This window comes from Dromiciops gliroides, chromosome 2 (assembly GCF_019393635.1).
Source record: "Dromiciops gliroides isolate mDroGli1 chromosome 2, mDroGli1.pri, whole genome shotgun sequence".
In the NCBI taxonomy this organism is placed as follows: domain Eukaryota; kingdom Metazoa; phylum Chordata; class Mammalia; order Microbiotheria; family Microbiotheriidae; genus Dromiciops; species Dromiciops gliroides.
The window spans coordinates 520,427,237-520,441,764 of NC_057862.1; the positions used below are offsets into that span (position 1 = coordinate 520,427,237).

Sequence of the window (14,528 nt, forward strand, 5' to 3'; positions counted from 1 at the left end):
AAATTTATTTGTTTATATGTGTGTGTATATGTATATGTGTGTATATATATATATATATATATATATATATACACATATACACACCCATACACACACACACACACACACACATATATATGTACATCCTTTGACCCAGACATTCCACTGCTTGGGCTGACCCAAGAAGGTCACTGATAACAAAGAAAGGTTTTACATATATATTAAAATATTTCTATAAGCATTATATATATATTTTATATACCCACCTATCTATATGTATATGTAGTTATTCTATAGATATATAGTTATAGATATAGATAGATGGATAGAGATATAGATGTAGACATAGATATAGCTATAGTCTGGCTACAATTATTGTCCCTCACAATGTCATATCTATAGCTATCTATATGTATATTAATAATATAGGTATACAGTTAATCTATAGATCTATATCATATATGTCTGTGTGTATATGTATATATGTGTGTGTGTGTGTGTATAAAATTATCCACATCCATATAGATAGAGATATATGGTTGTCTGGCTAATCATCTCATATACAAATGCACACACACACCCATACCAATTGTTTCCCTTTTTTTTTTTTTTTAAAGTGAGGCAATTGGGGTTAAGTGACTTACCCAGGGTCACACAGCTAGTAAGTGTTAAGTGTCTGAGGCCGGATTTGAACTCAGATACTCCTGACTCCAAGGCCGGTGCTCTTTCCACTGTGCCACCTAGCTGCCCCGAATTGTTTCCCTTTTAAAAATGAAGCAGTTAACATTTTTGAGGTAGTTTTGTTATTTCATTCACTCAACAAGTATTTATTAGATGTCTCCTAAGTGCCAGATACTCTGCTAGATGCTATGGATACAAAAAAAAAAATCCCTTGCCCTTAAGGTACAAGGAAGGAACAACATATGCACTCAGATAAGTACATCTGTATACATATACACACATACATATATCCATACATATGCATGTATGTCTATATACACATGTGTGTATATATGTCTGTATGTAGATGCATATATGTATTGTGTGAGTGTATGCTCAAAAGTAATTTCAGAGGGGAAAAGAGAGTTACCAGAAATAGGATAACTGGGCTAGACCTATGATGGAAGGTGGCATTTGAGATGAGGCTTGAGGGAATTCAAGGTATCTGAGGCACTGGTGAGGAGGGAGTCCATTCTGACCAGAGCCAGCAGCCTGTACAGAGATGGGGCGCAGAGTTGGGGGATGGAATGCCTTCTTCAGGCAACAGTGAGGAGGCTGATTTGGCTGGAATGCAAAGAGTGTGAAGGAGAGTAATATGCAATAAGACCAGAAAAGGTAGGTCAGAGCCAGACTGTAGAGGGCTTGTTTGTTTGTGTCAGCCAAGAAATACCCTGCTACACTGCTTCCCCTGTAAGACAGCGTCAAAGCCGAGAATATACTTCCGAAATGCTAGAGGAAGTAACTGTCTTGAGATAACCTGTAATTATTCCAAGGGCTAAAGAAGCCACTTCAATCCAGGAGCAAAGCTTGGCATCTTTTTGCTGGCTTAGGTATGTTTCCTATAAATATAAGTGACATTTGATCCCGGACATAACTAAAATTGTGTGTCTGTTTTCAATGTGTAAAGGAGAACCAGACTGTTGCCAGGTGAATGTTCAAAATAACCTCTTGCTAATTGGCTTTCCTGCAGTAAAAGACATAAAGGGCACTTGGCATATTCTCGGGCATATTGCTCAGACCTGCCATGTGCGTGCTGAAAAGTAATTAGATTGCATCACTTTAGCCAAGTTGATGTTTTTTTTCTCATTTTGCAGAAATTATACAGAAATATGTCCCCAAATCTGACTATCTTTAATGGCTTTAGCATCTAGCAAGCATTTATGAAGAATTTAATATATGCCCCAAAACAGAGGTAGTGAGGTATAGTGAAGAAGCTCTGGACCTAAGTCTACAGACCTGGGTTCAAATCTCAGCCCTGATACTACTTCCTACCTAAGTGACCATGGGCAAAGTCACTTAATCTCTGTGCATCTGATATCTAAAATGGGAATAATAATACTTTCATTAGTAAATATTTTATAAACTTAAAGCACAATAGAATTGGGAACTATTATTAGGAGCAATGCCTTGTGGTCTTTAAAGTTCTTTGCAATTTACAAGGATGTTTCATGTCCTTTATCTCATTTACATTCAGCATCCTGTTTATGTAAATAGGACGATTATTATTCCTGTTTTGTAGATGAGGCCTGGAGAGCTTAAAGTTACCATTTATAAGCATCAGAACTGGGATTCAAATCTAAGGCTCCTGATTCTAGGTCTTAAACTCATTTTCTTTCACCGTTCTGCTCACTGAGATACATAGTCTATAAGAGAAACAGAAGGTATTGTGTCTGCCTTCAAAGAACTTGTTATTGTTGTTGGTCTTCAGTCATGTCCAATTCTTGGCAAAGATACCGGAGCGGTTTGCCATTTTCTTCTCCAGTTTCTCTTACAGATGGGGAAACTGAGGCAAGCACCTATTTTTGCCTTTTCTTTTCTTTCTTTCTTCCTTTTTTTTTTTTTTTTTTGGCAAGGCCATTGGGGTCAAGCGACTTGCCCTGTGCCACACAGTTCTAGCTGTCCTTTCAAAGAATTTACAACTCCTCTTACTGGGATGATTTAGATAAACATACAAGAAACAAGGGAATATGTGGCACCATGCCACGAGCACTGGGTAGCAATCAAGGGACCTGGGTTGGATCTGAATCTTGGCTCTGTCCCCTTAATAACAGTTTGTCCTTGAGCAAATCATTTTACTTTTTGAGTCTTCTTTTTCCTCAACTATAAAGAATGAAGGCTTGAACTAGAAGAGATGATGATAATGATGATCACTAAGGTATCTCCTGCCTCTAAATCCTATAATCTGCTGAGAATTTCTGGTCCTTTGAGAAGAGAGCACCCCAGCAGGGCTAGGACAACTATGCTGGAATGAGGCCGGCCATCTCAAGTAAGTAGAGAGCCAGAGACACTCACTTCCTTTCCCCCGCTTTTTAAAAAAAGAACCTCCCAGCATATACATCCAGGAACAAAGCAAGGAGATGGATCTGGAAGGCGGCATGGGGAAATGAAAGAAGCCCTGGATTTTGAATCTGAAAACTTGGGTTTGAATCCCAGTGTTTAGAATATGACTATGTGCAAATCACTTAAACTCTCTGGGCTGGAGTTTTCTCATCTATAAAATAAAGGAGTTGCACTACATGACCTCTGAGCTTACTTCCAAATCTAAAATCCTATAATCCTATGAAAGAACATACAGTGAGAAGCAATAAAAACTTCTTTTGGGTGAGACCCTGGTTTAGGGAAGCTTTATATTTGGAATTCTTGCATAGAGGCCAAAAAAGTACCAGCTGAGCATCTCATCTGTGGGAGAAGGATGCAGGAACTGAGAAAAGGCTCCTCAGAGTGAGTCAAGAGAAGGCAGAGGACCAGGTGGGATGACACATGCCAGTGAGAAGTGAAGACTACCATCAGTGATCATGGGTTCTATTATCAATCATGCCTTGGCTGATGTAAATCTTCCTGGAGTCCTTGACACTTATACATGATTCATCTCTAAGTATGGCTCATGGTAAGCATACAAACCAACCTCCTTCCCCCTCCAAACTTTCCCATTTGTAGATAGGATATAAAATAGTGAATAACAAAGTTTAGAAATCATGGAAGGACAAATCAGCCACAAATCAGCCACAGATTCATTGGTCTGAATTGAACTAAGCAGTTCAATTACCCAAACTGTTACCCAAACAGTTGATATAGATGTTATAATATTATATATACATACATACACACATATATATGTGTGTATATATATATATATATATACACATGCATACATGAAACCTAAAGAGGTCAGTTGTATTCAGAGAGGGTAGAATAAATACTTTAAGGACACCTATAAGCATAGCCTAAGACAACACTAGAAAGCTGTGGATGTTGTGGGGGAAATGATGGGAGAGAAACCTGGCTACTGAACAGCTATGTAATAAAAGTGTCAAACATAAAAGGAATGATAAGTCCTGCAAAGGGCAGCAAGAGCCACCAAACCAAAGAACAACCTTAAGTTTAATTCAACTCAATCAACAAGGAAGGTATATGCAGACTATATAGGAAGGATAAAATGCCTTCTTTGTTGCATATATTGTCAGAAGTATTACTTCTAACCAGTAGTAATATCATCTTCTAATTAGACAGTGTTCCTTGACTGGGACCTTCTCAATTTTGCTCCAACTTACTCCTTAAGGCTTCTATCAGACTATTCCTTACCCCATTGGTCCTCAACGAATCCCTGCTTGCTCAGAGTCCACCAGGATCTTCCCAACATTCATAGGCCTGGACCCTGGTTGCTGAACCAATGTGGCTACCCATATCCCTTAGATGGGAAGGAAATTATCAACTACAATTTTTCCAACAAGATGGAAAACCACCAGACCCTACCATCTGTTCTGCCACTAGGCTATAAAGACCACCAGGTATTGCCAGTGTGATAGAGTGGGGCTGAACCCCAAGAATAACCAGGTCTTTCCATCCATTCTAAAACTGAACTCTCCTCTATATATTATCTACACCAATGAGAATGTGAATTCCTTGAGAACATGAACTGTTTTGCTCTTCTATTTATAATTTTAGCACTTAACACATGATATTTAGTAATTGCTTTTCCATACTATTTACCTATTCTGTGTTATAAACAACTAAACGCCTTTACCTATTCTTATTTTGTCTTTGTCATCTTTGTCTGGAATAGATCTCTGCCCCAGTCTACTCCATCATCATCTATTGAAAAACAATCCAATTCAACAAACATTTATTATGTGCAAAGCATTGTGGTAGGTGCTGAGAATACACAAACAATAACAAAACAGCCCTTGTTCCCAAGAGACATATTCTAATGGGAAAATATACCATATAGAGAGATATGTATATGTGTGTATATGCATGCACATATATATGTATACACACACACATATATATATATACACAGATGGATAGATAGATAGATAGATAGATAGATAGATAGATAGATAGATGTAAGAATAACACAAGGAAAATTGTAAAGGGAGAAGTTACTAACAACTAAGTGTGATCAGGGAAGGTTTCATGAAGGAGATGGCACCTGAACAGAGCTTTGGAGGAAGACCAGGATTCTAAGAAGGCAAAGATGAAGAGGGAACACATTCCTGGCATAAGGAATGGCCTGTCTAAATGAACAGAAGTTGGAGATGGCAGTTCAGGGAATACCTAATAGTCTAGTGTTACTAGAACATGGGATCTATGAAAGGAATAATATAAAATGAGGTTGGAACAATAGGTAAGTGTCATCTCATGGAGGGTCTTAACTACCATATTTTATCTGTTAGGCAAAAGGGAGCCACTGCAGGATTTTGAACAGGGGGAAGATATTCCTTAGGAACACAATTTTGAAATGTGGAAGGTGGACTGGAAATGGAAGAGGCTAGAAGTAGGGAAACCAATTAGGTGGCTATAACTGGAGCCATAGCCTTCATTCAAGGTCATAATTCAAGGGCTACCTTCTCTTTGAAGACTTTGTGTATCTTAAATCTTTTTTGCAGGGGTTGGGGGGGGGGAATGAGGGTTAAGTGACTTGCCCAGGGTCACACAGCTAGTAAGTGTCAAGCGTCTGAGGACAGATTTGAACCAAGGTCCTCCTGAATCCAGGGCCGGTGCTTTATTCACTGCACCATCTAGCTGCCTCGTGTATCTTAAATTTTAAAGTAGTAAATGAATGTCAGCCATTTGGATGATTCCTTCAACTCCCAAGCAAAAGCCATCTCTCTCTTCTCAAATTTCTGATGACACTTTATCTAGTTCTTTCCTTTGCATTTCTCACATTCAACTTTTTCTCTTAATTATTTGTTTCTATGTTTGCACCCTGCATCCACACCTATTATCATAAACTCCTTAAGGGCATTCCATTGATCCCCTTTAGATTCCTTATCTTCTTTGTTTTGTCCTTGTACCCCCATAACAGAATATAGTGCCCTAAATATAGTAGGCACTTAATAAATGCTGCTGAATCTCAACAGGCAAGAAAATATTCCAAGCAAATGAAGACATTAAAAAAGCAAGGTAATATGCCCATCTAAGCTGTTCACTACTATCATGGAGGCTGCACATGTTGCAGAAGTAATAGTTTACTGGGGAGAAAAGATCCCTGAATTTTAAGTCAGAAGACAATTTGTTCAAATCCTGGTTCTGCCCTTTGTTGTTCGACTCTAAACAAGTCATTTTCCTGTCTGGGCCTCAATTTCCCCATCTGTAAGGTGAAGGGGTTAGACTAGATGATTCTCCAGCTTTGATATTATACCATCAATCCAAATGAAGCCAAAAAGTATGATTGCTGGACTGAATTAAAGAGGACAAAGACATTTATCAAGAAGAAATTAAGAGATCATTGTAGATGAAAGTGAGGAAGGTCTCAGCAGAGCAGAGAAGTTAGAAACTGGGCTGAAGAGAGTGAAAGACAGTGGCTGGGGGTTGTGGTGGTATTGAGTAACCTCTTTGCTGGGTATGGGAGAAAATTGTCACTCAAGCATATGGTAAATAAAAACCTTTATAATATGAATTCTTGTTATTGACTCTTCTGAGCAAATCACTGATGACCCAGATTAATAAAAAATAGTGTGTGTGTGTGTGTGTGTGTGTGTGTGTGTGTGTGTGTGTGTGTGTGTGTGTGATAAAGGTACATGGTAGCACATGAAGGACTTAAAATATGTAGGGATAAGAGTAGGGACAAGCTAAAGATAAATATTAGACTATAATACACATATACCATTCTCTAAAGAAATTGACAATCTTTGAAAAGTTGGCCAATATGAAATCAAAAGAAACATCATTGAAAAGATCTTCCAAAGAGAAAAGATGGACCAGGGATTTTGTTGGTAGGTTGGCAAATAGGTTATATCACTACAAGAAGATTCTCCATGGGAGATAGGTCTTCGATTATGATTGAAAGATTAGATACATCTATATCATTTGTCTTTAGGATCACAGAATCATTGATTTTTAGACTTAGCAAAGGTCTCAGGGGTTCATCTTGGCCCCAGCTTCTTAAACTGTGTGTCACAACCCTATGTGGAGTAACATAACTAAATGTGGGGGGACACAAAAGTAAAAAAAATATGTATACCTATTTTGCATACCTATATACCAAGGATCGCATAAAAATTTCTTGGTCGAAAAGGGGTCGCATCTGGAAAAAGTTTAAGAAGCCCTGATCTAGGCCAACCTGGACCTGAACAGGGATTCTCTCTACAATAACTCCTATGATAGGTCATCCAGTGTTCATTTGTGGACTTTCATTGATAAAGGATTTGTTGTTGTTTGTCCTTCATTCTCAAAGAAGACTAAAGGCATCAGAAAGGTGGTATCTTAACTTGCAAGTAAATTAGATTTAAGTGAGGCAGGGCTGTGCAAAGTCACCAGCCTCACTCTATCCTCCGGAGCCATCTGGGTTCAGTGGAAACACATATATCAGGATGACTAGAGATGGCCCTGGATGCAGTGGGAGACCTTGGCCTTTTTAAGCTAAGGTTTTTCCCAGGTCTCAGTTTGTTTGAGGCACCTTCCATTCAGTGATTAAGGCTAGGTAAGAAATGAGGCAAAAGATGGCCTCTTTTACCTACTCCCAAAATAGCAATCTGTGAGGGGAAGACCCTTAGGGTTTCTGGCCAGAATAGAAAAAAATTGCTATTTACACTTACTCTGAACCATCAAAACCCAAATAATGACCAACAGAGGTTTGGGCAGGGACTTATTTATTATTGGCTAATCAGTGCAAGCCAGAGTAATTTGGGTTTAAGGCATACTCAAGTAGCTCCATTTGAATCCCAAGGAGGGAATTCAAAGCCTGGTTTTTCCAGAGATCTATTTCAAGAAATCCACTTTCCTTTAAGCAGAGCATCCACATGCAAGTTTATGTTTCCCCTGTGGACAGAGGGAGGGAGGAGGTGGAAGGAAGGAAGAAAGGAAGAAAGGAAGGCTATAGGAAGGAAGGAAGGAAGGAAGGAAGGAAGGAAGGAAGGAAGGAAGGAAGGAAGGAAGGAAGGAAGGAAGGAAGGAAGGAAGGAAGGATGTAGGAAGGAAGGAGGGAGGGAAGGAGGAAGGAAGGAAGGGAGGGAGAGAGAGAGGATTCACTACTTCTAGGATAGCCCATTCCTTTTTGGGGCAGCTCTAAGTGTTAGGAAGTTTTTCCTCTGGTTAGTGACATTCCAAATTTCATAAGGGGAAGGGGAGAAAGCCTGATTGAATTCCCAGCACTCTGCTTTCTTTTGACCATAACCAGAAGAGTGTGTTTAAATGAACATGAAATTCCATCACTAAAGCACTGCGCAGGCCAAGCTATCAGTCTAGTCTTTGGAGCTACTAATAATGCCCTATTGTGTTACTGTGGTCTTCTAGGTTATCATTAAGGCATCTTTGCTCCCAGTTGAACAAACATGATGTTCCACTAAATACATATATATAGGGTTCCCACCAAGACAGAGTGGCATCTTTCTTGAGAATAAAAATGAACTGAAGCATTCATCTTGTCAAAATGATGAGAAAATTAATCCCAGGATAGAAGGTAATGGAAGGGGTGGGTGTAAGCAGAGTTTCTTAAACTTTTTCCACTTGAAAAATTTTCACACAACCCCAGGTACATAGGTATATAAAATAGGTATACATATCCTTTTACTGTTGCCAAATTTTCAAGACCCCCACATTCAGTTATGGGACCCTAAAAGGGGTCTAGATCCATAATTTAAGAAGCTTTGGGTGAAAGGACATTTGATTGCAAGCAATTGGTCACAATTTAGGGGCATTGTTCTTATAAACTGGAAGAAGCAACACGTGGCTTTGGGACGCCCCAAGGCAATGAATCATTTGGATTCCTACAGCCTTCTGTTGGGTGTACAACAGCAGCAACTCCCCACCAATAAATCATTTCTTAAGAATCATTCCAGGACACAAGAAATGGGCCAGAGAACCCATTCCTAGACTTTCTACAGCCACTTAATAAGAAGTCATATTTAAAACAGCATAAGATAGAAGGTTAACCTTGGAAGATGTGGGCTCAAGTCCTCATTCTGATATTGCCTGTGTGAATGTGGGTAAGTCACTTAACTTTTCAGTGTCCATGAAGCTCTCTAGGAATTGCTTATCTGCCTGCACTAATGGAGGGATTTTCCCAAATGGAAGCTTCCCATAACAATGAAATCATAGGTCTGGATTTTTTTTAAAAGTATCTTAAGGTCTATGGAGCACTTTCTCTAACCAAAAAAAAAAAAAAAGAAAAAGAAAAGAAACATGTTATACAAGCAATGAAAGTATTATTATCTCCATTTTATGGATAAAGAAACTGAGGCAGAGAGAGATTAAGTAACTTGGTCATGGTCACCTGGATAGTAGGCATAAGAGTTGGAATCTGAACCCAGGTCTCCAATTCCAAGTTCAGCAAACCTTCCACTGCACCATTCTGTATCTCTTGGCTCTTTGACCCAACTCATCTTCTGGCCAAAGCACATAAAATTTATAAACAGAGCTATGATCCAGACGGGCAAGAAGGAGCTACACACAAAGGACAGGCTAAGCCAAGTTGAGTTGAAACAATGAGCAGTCAGAAAAACAAATCCAAGGCCTGGTTCTCTTCCTTACTACTCATGTCACTTTCAAAAAGCAATTTAATCTTTCTCAGCCTCAGTTGGGTCATCTGTAAAATGGGGGGAAGGTGTTGGACTAGACCAGTGGTGTCAAACTCAAACAGAAGCATATCTCTGCAGGGATCATACTGACTTAGGGAACCATACATTCATATTATCTTTGTCGTATTTGTTTTGTTAAACATTTCTCAATTGCATTTTAATCTGTTTTAGGTCACACTCAGCAGTTTTCCTGGTGTAAGTTTGTCACCTCTCCATGAGATACTATTTGAAGGGCCTTACCAGACCCAGCTCATGAAATCCCAAGTTTCAGTTCTGGGCATATTGAACATACCATCAAAACTGCCCTCTCCTTGTTTGATTCATCATCCAGGAGGAACAAAGTTCTGGTAACTTATGGGGCACATATTTGTGCGGAATCTAATTTCCTACCTTCCCCAGTCTTAGAGCTATAGAAATAACATACTTTGTTCTTTTTTTTTTCCTTGAGGTGCCATGTTTTACATTCATCCACCACCCCCTAACACTAAGGGGTGGCTTGCTGGATCCAGTGCTAGATTTGGAGACTGGAAGACCCAAGTTCAAATTCTACCCCAGATGCGTAATAGTTGTGTGATCCTGGGCAAGTCATTTCCTATTTTTTGAGCCTCAGTTTCCTCAATCATAAAATATAAGTAAAACAATAGGGGGCAGGTAGGTGGTGCAGTGGATAAAGCACCAACCCTGGATTCAGGAGGACCTGAGTTCAAATCCAGCCTCAAACACTTGACACCTACTAGTTGTGTGACCCTGGGCAAGTCACTTAACCCTCTTTGCCCTACAAAAAAAAAAAAAAAAAGAAAAGAAAACAATAGCATCTACCTTAAAGGGTTATTGTGAGGATCAAATAAGATAAGATATGAAGCATTTGGTAAGTATTATAGAAATACTAGCTATCATTAATATTTAATAATATCCACATTATTCATATATATTGAAGTATATTTTATAGTACTAGAAACTGAGGCAAAGAGGGGAGAGATAGCTCATACAGGTTGTGAGAAGCAAAACTGAGATTTGAACTCAGGTCTTTCTGACTCTAAATCCAGCATTCTTTTTTTTCCCCCCATACCTTGTTTCTGTTATTCTAGCTTTCTGAATTTACGAACTAACATGTCTCCCTGGATCACTTATCCCATTCAAATGTCAACGTGATCCAAATGTGAATGGGGCATCTCCCTCTGGAATGGGAAGTTCAGAATTTAAGACACTGAGAAAGGATCAGCCCTGAGCCCCAGCTAGGTTTTGTAAAGGACAAGAACCCAGGGAAGGGCTTTGAGGTATAGCCAATGGAATTTGCAAGCTGGTGCTCTCTGTGGCTGGAAGGAACAAAAGAAATTCCATTTCTCAGTAGAAGAGCATGTTTTCAGGATTTAGCTTCTCATAAATCTTCCAGAGAGCTCTCACTTTTCAGTTGGACAATCCAAAGTTCAAAACAGTTTTTATGGAAGAAAGAAAAAAACATCCCCATATACCCTAATCCAATACACAAATATATGTAATGCATGTATGTACACATGCATAACATATATATCCAGGGCTATTGAAATGCACATTTGGGGTACATTTGGCCAGCTTATTTTTTTCAGGGATCTTTAAAAAAAATATTTCCAAGCTCCTAAATACTTTCCAGCCTGTAAAATTAATCTTACTACCATGGGGATGGCAAGTGACTTTCCTGCAAATGGACAGATCTTCCAATGAGCTTAGGATTCCTTATGAGGGCTCTTTTTCTCTTCACTGCTGTTAGTAGATGGGCCAGCACTTTCTTGAAATGACTGAAGTTTTGCCACGGGTTAAAGTTTGGAAAGCGTTTAGTTGTTTGACTTTCTATTTTGATGGAGTTAAATCCTACAACGTTCATGTTGATCATGAAACCAAGAATTCCTCTTGGCACCCCCTGCCCCGACTATGGCCTTATGTCAGTTAAAAAGCAAACTTATGCTTTCCTTTATCTTCGCTACCTTCTCTCCATGAAATGTGCCTTAAATTACTGGGGACAAAGGTAGTATATGATGGGAAGAGCTCTGGATGGGAAGCCAGGGGCTAGATTGGAAGCTTGGCTCTGTTACTTACTAGCAGTATCGGATGAGTTGAGCAAGTGACTTTCCCTCACTCTGCCTCAGTTTCCTCGATAGTCTCCAAGGTATAGTCTTTCCCTTGAATCTTTTATTCAGTCATTCTCTTTTTGCTTCCAACCACCTCAGATCCTAGAGCAGTTGGCCAGGTGGCAGCTAGGTGGCACAGTGAATCAAGCCCTAGGCTTGGAGTCAGGAAGCCCTGCATTCAAATGTGACCTTAGATAACTTAATAGCTGTTATTAAATTCTACCTGCCTTAGTTTGCTCAACTGTAAAATGGGGCTGACAATGATAGATTGTTGTGAACATCAAATAACATAGTATTGGTAAAGCATTTAGCACAGCGCTTGGCAGATAGTAGATGCTTCATAAGTGGTTGTTCCCTTCCTCTTTCCCATCAAATGAGATATTTATAAAGTACCTGGCACATAGAAGCATCTTAATAAATGCTTGTGTCCATCATTCCTTCTTTGCTCCTCCATTTCAAAATTCTTTGTTTCATTATCTCTTAGGAGAATAAGGGGAGTTGGATTAAAAGATTTCTGAAGTCCATTTTATCTTCCAATATTATTATCAAAAGAAATAAGTCATAACTGACAGGGAAAATCAACTCAACCCTTTAGAACATCTTTATTTTGCAGAATGTAGACCTGGAGGTGAATTTAAAGCTCATCCAGTGCAATTTGTTCATTTTATAGATGGGGAAACTGAGGCTGAGGGGGAGGAAGTGATTTTTTCAAGAGTGCCCAGGGAGTGAATAGTAGAGCTGAAATATTAACACTATTTACACTACTTGAAAGAGCAGAGCTGTCAATACCAACAAGCACATCCCCCTGAACATGTGAATGGAAAGGGGAGAGAGTACAACAAATCCTTCCAGCAGACCAGGATTTAAAGGCGGACCTTACAAACTTCTCAGTTACTGAGGGTTTGAGGACCAGCCATCGGGGGAGAAGGAGTTTGGAAATCAGAGAGTTTTCCCCTTTGCAGACTCTAAGGCAGTGGAGCAAGCTGCCCAGCAGACCCAGAACTGGACAAGTCTTAACAAAGGCTTCCACAAGAGAGCCCAGGCAATTCCCTGGAACTAGCAGCAGCTACATTTAGCCTGCTCTTGCAAAGGATGCTAAGGTACCCATCACGACTCAGCCCGTGTTTGGGACTCTTTCAGGTCCCAAACTTTTAGATTTGTCACCAACTGTCTAAAAAATAAAGTGAATCCAGAGTGGCTTCTGAAGTGCAGGGGGCTCTTAGCCTGTACCTTGAAAGTGGGTCAAATAACAATTCTTCTGCAAGCAAAACAAGCAAAGCCACTTACTTGTCTAAAATGAAGTATAGGTCAAATCCTCCATAGCACGCAGGACCCTCATTCCCCCTATTTCCACCTTGTCCAGCACACACAAGCACAAAAGTAGCTAGAGAGAGACACTTGAAGCCAATCCTAAGGGCTCTTTGCTCCACAATAGCCATTATATCCAGGAAAGAGGACAGAATTGTCTTCAGAAAGTTCCTGGAGTCTCTTCACGAATAAGCCATTCAAAGTTCCCCTCTGCTTTTTGCTTCTTCTTTTTCTTTCTGAAACTCCCCTGGAAGCAATTGTCTGGAAGAGTTCAAGGTTTTCCTCCTTCTTTCCCCTGCAATTCTGTTTCTCGGTTTCAGATTTCAAGATTCACAATACTGTATTTCACTTTTTTTTTTTAAAGGGACTTCTCATGACTTTGAATGGTTAAGAGCTCAGAAAGCAAAAAGGTCTCTGAGTTTTGCCATTGGAGACTCTAACTCCTGACAATTCTTTGTCTCAGATTGGAAATAAATGGGGTGGGTTTTTTCAAATTGTTCTTGGAAAGGAGAGTTCTTTCTTTATTTCCCCCTCTTTCTCCCTCCACCCTTTTAATTTAGCTTTTTTTTTTTTCAGTTAAAAAAAGACAGTGCCTGCCATCTAGTGGTAAAGAATGGATAAAGCAAGTTCTGGCTTCTACCAGAATTGGGTCTGTTGGGGACCAGTAAGCTTTCTGAAAAGAAAGTCCTTGCCCTATCCTGGTCAGTTATCTAGGAGTTGTGGGTAAAGAAACACAGAATTCTAATATCACAAAGGTGAGCCTATGATTCTTGGACAGTAGCTAGTCACAGGGACAGTTTGGAGTTGGAGAAATTGGGCTTCAATTCAACTTAAATACAAATGGGGAAAAAATTATTAAGAGCTTGATAATCCCGTCTCTGCTATATACTACCTATATGAGGCAGCTAGGTGGCGCAGTTGATAGAGAACTAGACCTGAGTTCAAATCTCACCTCAGACAATGGCAGTGTGACCCTGAGCAAGTCACTTAACCCCAATTGCCTTCAACATCCAGGGTAATCTCCAGTCATCCTGATATATATCTTGCCACTGGACCCAGATGGCTCTGGAGGAAAGAGTGAGGTTGGTGACTTTGCATAGCCCTCCCTCACTTAAATCTAATTCATTGCAAGTCATAACATCACCTCAAAATGTCATGGTCCTCTTTGAGAACAAAGGACAAACAACAACAACAAGCTGTATAACTTTGGGAAAGACATATCTTCTCTTCCTGAGAGGACTCCTCTTCCTGGCCCCATTTGGGGTTTTCTTGGCAAAGATAGTAGAGTGGTTTGCCATTTCCTTCTTATTTTACACATGAGGAAACTGAGACAAACACAATTAAGTGACTTGCCCAGGGTCATACAGCTAGTAAGTATCTGAATCCAAATTTGAAC

At 39.6% G+C, this 14,528-nt stretch overlaps 1 protein-coding gene across 1 annotated transcript in view; it reads right to left on the reverse strand.

The window, feature by feature from the left end:
- The window catches only part of ANTXR1 (ANTXR cell adhesion molecule 1), a 309,785-nt gene extending 296,382 nt beyond the window's left edge, over positions 1–13,403 (reverse strand). The window contains exon 1 of the mRNA XM_043987300.1: positions 13,112–13,403. Coding sequence (XP_043843235.1) covers positions 13,112–13,263 — 152 coding nt within the window. The 5' untranslated portion in view covers positions 13,264–13,403. The remainder of the gene's footprint in view (positions 1–13,111) is intronic.
- Between the last annotated feature and the right edge of the window lie 1,125 nt (positions 13,404–14,528).